General features: G+C 41.2%; 1 protein-coding gene across 1 annotated transcript; it reads right to left on the bottom strand.

The window, feature by feature from the left end:
* Nucleotides 1–4,605: 4,605 nt before the first annotated feature.
* Nucleotides 4,606–6,447, bottom strand: LOC108362964 (uncharacterized). Its single transcript, XM_017616124.1, has 2 exons — nucleotides 6,444–6,447; nucleotides 4,606–6,387 (listed from the first exon to the last, which is right to left on the bottom strand). Exon 2 carries the CDS (start codon nucleotides 6,363–6,365, stop codon nucleotides 4,629–4,631), a length of 1,737 nt encoding a protein of 578 aa, XP_017471613.1. The 5' UTR covers nucleotides 6,366–6,387; nucleotides 6,444–6,447; the 3' UTR covers nucleotides 4,606–4,628.
* Nucleotides 6,448–8,876: the final 2,429 nt, after the last annotated feature.

Below are 8,876 nucleotides of genomic sequence, written 5' to 3'. Positions count from 1 at the left end.
ACCTTGTATCGGATTTCTTGGATTTCCATCAGCGGAACACCCTGTGATCTGTTCCGGTTCCGGCCTCAGATTTGTCACTNATGTATATACATATGTATGTATGTATGTTTGCATATAGATGTATGTATGAGAATACGTATGTATATATGCATACCAATACAAGTTACCAATTTTCGACATATAAACCACCTTGTATCGGATTTCTTGGATTTCCATCAGCGGAACACCCTGTGATCTGTTCCGGTTCCGGCCTCAGATTTGTCACTAGCGACATCTTGCGGCCTTTATCTGGGTTCTGAACTTGGATTACGATCGGCGACATCTTTTGGCGAAGCAGCAAAGCTTGCGGCGGAGCAGCAGCAAACCATATAGCGGTTCTGCACCGGAGCAACAGCAAACCTTATGCCGGCATAACTATACTACTGGCTTTGTTTAAGTTAAATCGTGTTCTTAGTTGAGAAGGGATTTCGGGTTGATTTGGGAAAAGGGAAATGGTTATGGGGAAATGGTCGCTATTGTGTAGACTGGGTTCAATGTCCCATTTGCTCTGCAGGGAAATTAGGGGTGAAGCTATTGTTAAATCGACGTGCGTGAAACTGTGATGAGTTGTATAATGTGTAGCGGATCCGTCGTTTAGAAGTACTAATAGTGGGATTCAGTAGGCAGTCTCTAGTCACAAATTAAGACATTTGGTGGTGTTTTGTGGACGGCAAGCCTTTTTACCGACCAGTGGCAATAAATAAAAAAGACAACGAAATGCCCAAGAAAAAGCCAGTACAAAATGAAACAAACAAGTTTAAGTATTAGCGCCTATGTCTCGTTTACTTCAGGTTCGTATTTGGAATAAAAAATTTGCATTACATTGCTTCTCCTTAAATTAGTTTCTCGCTTATTGCAATTATTATATGTACGCATGTGTGTACATCACAAAATAACAATTTGGGTTTGTGCAGTAAAATGACCTGATTTAACGGCAGCATAGACAATAGATGTAGTTATGTACGTACATATGTATGTGGTGTATGTACGCATGAAGATGAGTACAATAGGAAGCAAACAAACGTTGAGGTTTATCAGTGATGTGACTTGTTGATCGATTCGTAAACATCCTCCGCCCGTTGAAAGGTTTGGGCTTTCAATACGTTGTCATCGATTGGTAGAAGGCAGAGCTTTGCCACAGCTCGCTTGTATACGCCATTTGCAGTTCTAAGTACGGCAACACGAACTATATCATCCTTTCCACGAACAGTATCGATAACTCTAGCTAGTGGCCACTTGAGAGGAGGGTTGTTCTCTTCCTTAATTAAGACCAAATCACCAGACTTTAAGTTTGCTGAAGACGAATGCCACTTCTGCCGCTGTTGAAGAAGAGTTAAATACTCTGAGTGCCACTTCTTCCAGAACTGCTGTTGCATACAAAACACGCGTTGCCATCTGTTGAGTTGACTTATATTAAGCTCAGAAATGTCGGGCTCCACAATCGATGTAAAGGTGCGCCAATTAGAAAGTGTGCTGGCGTAAGCACCTCCAAGTCGTCAGCATTCTCTGAGATGGGACACAAGGGCCGCGAATTTACAATTGCAGCTATTTGACAAACGAGCGTCCGAAGTTCCTCAAAATTTAAAGTTGATAAACCTGCAACACGATAAAAATGATATTTAGTTATTTTGATCGAAGCTTCCCAGAGACCGCCAAAATGGGGAGAGCGAGGAGGTATTAGCCTCCATTCAATGCCGTCATTTGAACACTGCTCATGAACGGCCTTCAAGTGCTCTTGGTTGAGAAACAGTTCCTTTAACTCTCGTAATTCTCGCTTGGCTCCAATAAAATTAGTGGCATTGTCTGACCATATAGTTTGAGGTTTACCGCGCGTGCAAACAAATCGTTTTAGTGCCGCTAAGAATGAAGCAGTTGAAAGATCCTTAACCAGCTCTAAATGAACGGCCTTGGTTGGAAAACAAATAAATAAGCAAATGTAGCATTTGATCGGAGGCCGGTTTCTAACTTCTGATTTGTAGAAAAATGGCCCACAAAAGTCTACGCCAGTAGTTACAAATGCTCGATTGATTCTTACTCGTTCCGAAGGCAAGCTTCCCATTAAATGGTCCACCAATTTGGGCTTAGCACGAAAGCAGCGTACACATTTACTAATGGCGCGAGAAACTGTTTTTCTACCGCCAATGGGCCAGTACTGAAGTCGAATAGAGGCTAGCAGGGATTGCGGACCGGCATGAAGCAGTTGTTGATGAAAGCTATTTATGATGGAGTCAGTTACAGGGTGTTGTTTGGGCAAAATTATTGGGTGCCTGGATGCGAAGTCCAAAGATGAATGTTGTAGCCTGCCGCCAACTCGAAGTAATCCATTGCCATCGATAAAAGGATTCAGTGATCGAATGTTCGATGAAAGTTTTATTTCTCCTTTCGCTTCGAGTGATCTATATTCATCGCTCAAGTGGGATTTTTGAATCATACGAATTAGAAGAAAAACGCCTTGTTGTAGTTCCATTGTGTTCAACGGTCCTGTGCACTTCATACTAACTGGTTGTACAAAACGATGGACGTAGGCATACACTCTACGTAGCTTGTCAAATGAATTGAGAAATTTGCAGTTTACCGAAAGATCCACCGTAGTTACAAATACAAGTGCTCTTTTTCGCCATTCTGGTAAGTCGTTTGGTAGGATGGGCGATGCTGGCCATTTGCTTTGTTCATTGCGAAGAAATGATGGCCCATATTTCCAAATCCGCATATTTAATAATTCCTTTGGACTAGCTCCCTTTGAAAGTATGTCAGCTGGGTTCAATTCTGACGGAATATAGCGCCATGTCATGTCCTTCGTTAGTGCCTGAATGATATTAATCCGATTAGCAACAAACATATTAAAATTAGCTGGCTCATTACGCAGCCATGATAAAACAATGGTCGAATCTGACCAGCAAAATACTTGACCCTTGAAAATACTTAATTTTGTTACTTTGGTTACTAGTTCGGCTAACAACAATGCGGCGCAAAGCTCCAGCTTTGGCACTGTAAGCGTCTTGAGTGGCGTTACTCGCGATTTAGAACAAAGAATATTTGTGCGGACGACTCCGGCTTTCTCTGCACGTATGTATAAGCATGCACCATATGCGGCCAAACTTGCATCACAAAAGGCATGTATCTGTACATCGGCGTCAGGCATTAGCAGATATCTGGCAAAACTAAATCGAGCGACTAGTTCATATTCGCTGCAAATGTCCAGCCAAGCTGTTTGAATAGACTGTGAAGGGCTCTCGTCCCAGTGCAATTTTTCCTTCCAAAGGTGCTGTAAGAAAATTTTTGCCTTGGCCACCACAGGCCCGATTAAACCCAGGGGGTCGTATAACCTAGCAATGGTTGATAGGATCGTACGCTTAGTTACCTTAGATGGAGTTGAAAACGGCAAAAACGAAAATATAAAGGTATCTGAGTTAGGCTCCCAAACCAAACCAAGTGTTTTTGTGACATTAGTGCCATCATGAAATCTCAGGAAGTCTTGCTTGTCGTGATCGGCGACATCCACCAAAACCCGATCGTCGTTTGAGCACCATTTTCTCAATTCAAATTTTCCCAAAGAAAGCAGTGTCCTTGTTTGGTTTAAAATAACGCGAGCTTCGTCCACAGAGTTTGCGCCAAAAATCAAGTCGTCTACATAAAAACCTTTGCAAATAGTTTCAGCTCCAATTGGATATGCATGACCTTCATCTACTGCGAGTTGCTGCATGGCACGAATGGCTAGAAAAGAGGCAGGCTTCGTACCATAAGTGACAGTATCTAGTTTAAATATACGAAATGGTTCATTAGGAGTGTCCCTCCATATTATACACTGTAAATAATTATCTGGATACGACATTCTTACACAGCGATACATTTTGCATATATCTGCGGTAAGAGCAATCTTGAATGCACGAAATTGCAAAAGAGTGTCAAAAAGAGAAGGTTGAATGGTGGGCCCTGCCATTAATATTGAATTTAGAGAACGTCCGTTGGTAGTTGGCGCAGAACCATCAAACACCACCCGCAGTTTGGTTGTTGTGCTATCGGCCTTAAAGACGCAGTGATGTGGCAAAAAATGTACCGGTACCTGATCGGGTATAATATCCACCTCTGACATATGCTTTAAATTAAGAAATTCTGTAATGAAAGATGAATATTGTTTTTTAAGTTCAAGATTACGCTGCAACTTGCGCTCTAAGGCTTTAAATCGACTAATAGCCTGTTGATATGAATCTCCAAGTTCGTCGGCAGCTACCCTTTTAGGTAACCGTACCGAATAGGCTCCAGATTCTAGACGTTGACAATTTTTTATAAAATGCTCTTCACATATATCTTCCTCTGTAGTAGTTTTTGGCGCTGAGTTGCTACACTCCTCTATTTCCCAAAAACGTTTGATCAAATTGTCCAAATCCATCTCTAAGCCAGTCTCGCCTGATACCTCAGTTGTTGCTAAACAAGAAAGCCTTGACACGTTTGCTGTGCTTCCACCAGACACCACCCAACCCACCTTAGTCTTTTGTAGAACTGGCAAATTTCCGGCCAAGCGTATTTGGCCAACGCAGAGTAAGTCGAAAAACAAACCGGCGCCAATGAGGATATCGATGCGCTGGGGTTCAAAAAAATAGTGGATCTGCTAGGCGAATGTTTGAAGGTATGCTCCAGTCAATCCCTTTCAACGAACGGCTCGGTTGGACGTCGGTAATGGTGTATGTAACAACTGCCGACAGCTTGGCAGAATAATCACTGATGCGCGAGTGTAGTTCCAGATCAACGATATGATCTGCGACAAAACCATTTTGGCCTATGCCAGAAATGGACAATGACGATTTGAATTTTCTAAGTTGAAGTTGGTTAACTAACCGATTAGTGATAAAGTTAAGCTGCGATGCAGAGTCAAGCAAAGCCCTACAAGGAATGAGCGATCCAGCGCGATTTTTTATATAAATGACTGCGGTAGCCAAGAGAACGAAATCAATGGTTTGGGAACCAGAACTAACAAGTGTTGCTGCAGGGAAAGCAAACGGCGACGCTGATGCCGAAAGCGAAGTGGACAGGCTACCCGCGGCAAGCAATGAAGTTGGCGCGTCTGTCACTATAGCTGAGGCCGAAGTAGAAGTTGGTGTTTGAATGGCTGACCCAGATGGAAGGGTGCCTTGATGAAGCAAGGTGTGATGTTTCAATGAGCAATGTTTGCAGCAACCGGACCTGCAGTTCCTTAGAGAATGACCAGCCTTTAGACAATTTAGACAAAGTTGTAGTTTCTTCGCCTCCTTATATCGCATAGAAGGTGAAAGGCTAGTAAAGGTTTCGCATTGAGCGACTGCATGTTGACTGGAGTTGCACAATAAGCAACCGTTTGACGACGTGGCTAGCGACACCTTGCGGTTGTTGTTTAAGAATGATTTATTTCCTACCTGTTTGACTGGTAACCTTGGTTTAATGGCATTTTCGACATTTTCCAGACGTTGGCAACGATTTTCTAAAAATTTCGACATCAAACTCCAAGTTGGGATTTCATTTACAGGCGCTTCTTCTTCCCATTTCGTGCGAGATGCAACGTCCAACTTTTGCGACACCAGCTGAATTAGCATACAATCCGCAATCTGCTCTTTCGTACCCATTGTTTGTAGCGCGCGCAAATGGGCGTTTACGTTGTCGCTTAGTTCGCGAAGCTTCGCCACTGAATCACCTTCTACCCTTTTAAGTTGGACGATATCTCTTATATGAGCCTGAAAATTTAAACGTTTGTTATCAAAGCGAGATTTCAATAAGTCAATAGCCTTGTCATAGTTTTGATCTGAAATTTCTAACGAACGTATTGTATCCAACGCAGCGTCACGCAAGCTGGAGCGAAGATGCTGGAATTTTTCGATTCTCGTCAGATCCACGTCTTGATGCACCACAGTATTGAACATTGAAAAGAAATCAGGCCACTCTGTATAATTACCGCTGAACTTTGGAATATGCAGAACTGGTAGCCTTTGTTTGGGCGGTGCGACGATAATCGATGGCTGCTCATCCGAAGCTGGCCGCACGATCGAGCGATTAGATTCCGCACCACGGCAATGATACAATTGGCGCGTCAACTTCGTCTTCGCTTCGATGTAATGGCTGGAAAATAGCGCCACTACGTCCTCAGGTTCCTCCTCATCCTCCAACTGCGTTTGAATACCATCAAATCTCTTCTCTAGCCGATCCACCTGCTCTATTCGGACTTCGACTGCCGCTTCGTCGAGCTCCCGGAGTGCTTCAAGGTTAAGGGCATTGTTAATCGTTGTTATCTGCTGTATGAGGGAATCCCGCTTCCTTTTCCTGGATTCGACTTCTTCTGTTCTTTTGGACGGAGCCATGGGGCTGCGATGAAAATGAAAACTGTTTTGTTGGTTAATAAGCAAAAATCCGTGATTTCACAATCACGTCGGGGTCACCAAATGTTTTGTGGACGGCAAGCCTTTTTACCGACCAGTGGCAATTACAATAAATAAAAAAGACAACGAAATGCCCAAGAAAAAGCCAGTACAAAATGAAACAAACAAGTTTAAGTATTAGCGCCTATGTGTCGTTTACTTCAGGTTCGTATTTGGAATAAAAAATTTGCATTACATTGCTTCTCCTTAAATTAGTTTCTCGCTTATTGCAATTATTATATGTACGCATGTGTGTACATCACAAAATAACAATTTGGGTTTGTGCAGTAAAATGACCTGATTTAACGGCAGCATAGACAATAGATGTAGTTATGTACGTACATATGTATGTGGTGTATGTACGCATGAAGATGAGTACAATAGGAAGCAATCAAACGTTGAGGTTTATCAGTGATGTGACTTGTTGATCGATTCGTACCAATAATATTGAAGGTTGATCTTGTAATTAAACAGGTGGTGAAAATCGATTTTGAGACTATTTGGTATTCAGCTGTCTCACGTCACTAGTCTCAAAACAAAGTCACTAATTTGTCAGCTGGTCGTAAGTAGGTCACAAAACGAAAAATATGGAAGAAGAAATATTTGCTTGCTTTTTAATTAAAATGAAGCCAGGTAATGCTTTTTAACAACAATTTGTGTGTGTCCAAACGGGTGACCCGATCCAAAAAATTTTTACACAGACTTGTAGTCAAGGCTCCAGACTTTATTTACCTAATCTTATTGAACACTAATTCATTAATAAATTCGGTTTGAAATATGACTTTTTTGTGAATTTTGGAGTGAGTTCAGCGCTGAAATACTGTGTTGAATTTTTCTAAGCGCGGTTAACGTGGATGGCGTAGCACGAGTTTTCGTTTTCTGTGCAAAAATTCTAATTTTACCCTATTTTCAAATGGTTTCCCTGGGCGTTTGGAAGGGTTCGAGGGGCTAGGTATATATTTTTACAAATTTTGAACTGTGCTCTTTCAATTGGGTTGAGTATAAAGAGTTACGCCTCCCGCAAGAGGCGTGTTGCTGGGACCTTCTTCAGGAATTAAAACCGCACGACAAATACACTCGGAAATCTAGAATTCCGTTTGAGCTTACTGGTCGAAAAAATATATGTACTTTACTAAATACTGTTTTCATTTTAGTGTATTTCAGTACTATATTTTCTCTCGAATGGCACATACCAAAGCTGCATTGGAAATAGCCATTTCTCAGCCATGAGTCAGCCCAGCGTCTCTAGAAACACAAAACACATATGCAGGCTTGTTGTAGAACACAAAAATTTTGAAATAAGTTTTCCCAATGCTGCTAACCACAACAACAGCATTAAGAGGGGGTTAGTTGTATAGACATATGGAAAAATACATTTATTTATAAAAATATTTTCAGTTTTCATAACAAATTCGGAGTTAAAGGAGTAATAGGTACTATTGACTGCACACATGTGGCCATAATTGCCCCACCATCTTCAACCCCTGGAGTAGTTCCCCATGAGTACTACAGACGCTAGTATTTGGACAACATCACCGGTAAGGATTAAGCTCATCACAGAGCACGTTTCAGGAGCATTTAAATGGCTTTTGGGCGACTCTGGTTATCCCTTGGAGCCTTGGCTTCTTACGCCAATAGCAAGCCCTGCATCAGCCAATGAACTCCTTTTCAACAAAGTTCACATAAAGGCTAGAAACGGTATAGAGCGCGCATTTGGGATCCTCAAATCTCGCTTCAGGTGTCTATCAAAAGAGCGTGTGCTCAGATATAGCCATACAAATGCCGCATTTATTGTATATACATGCGCGATTTTCCACAATATATTGCAAAAATGAGGTATTTATATAACAGAGGAAACCATGTTGCAGGAAGACTCCACTCCAGATAATGCAGGTGCGAATGAGCCAAAAGAATTGACAGAGTATTACTCCGAAGGCAGAAGGGCACGTCAAAGTTGCCTAAATGCTTTAACCATATAAAATTTTGGATTCGTTGTACTTTAATTGAAACCGGTATATGTAACTGAATACTCGAATCGGAAAGATATTTACTGAAATCAAATGTGTTTTTAAAACAGCTTATTGTCCATAGCTTACAGAAATTTAGTTCAATAAAAAACTTACATATCTATGTTAACAAATAGCTTTCAGCTTTTAGTTCAATAAAAGGGTGCATGCATATGTATGTAGTCTTTAATTCAATAAAATCATACATAAGTATGCCCCATAACTAAAAAACACGACGACTATTTAATTCAATAAGTACATACATATGTATGTATGTAATGAGGTCGCTTTTTCAGTCTTTAATTCAATGTATGTGTGTGAACAGGTAGCTTTTTAAGTTTTTAATTGAGTAAAAATATACATTCATACGGTGACGGAAAAAAAAAATCACAAAACTAATTTTTGGCAATACTCACAATGTTTTTCATGCTACATTTTTTGTGAGTAT

The sequence above is a fragment of the Rhagoletis zephyria genome, unplaced genomic scaffold, assembly GCF_001687245.7.
Source record: "Rhagoletis zephyria isolate East Lansing unplaced genomic scaffold, Rhagoletis_zephyria_1.1 Rzeph_scaffold_01153, whole genome shotgun sequence".
In the NCBI taxonomy this organism is placed as follows: domain Eukaryota; kingdom Metazoa; phylum Arthropoda; class Insecta; order Diptera; family Tephritidae; genus Rhagoletis; species Rhagoletis zephyria.
This window is presented reverse-complemented; position numbering and strand designations above follow the sequence as displayed.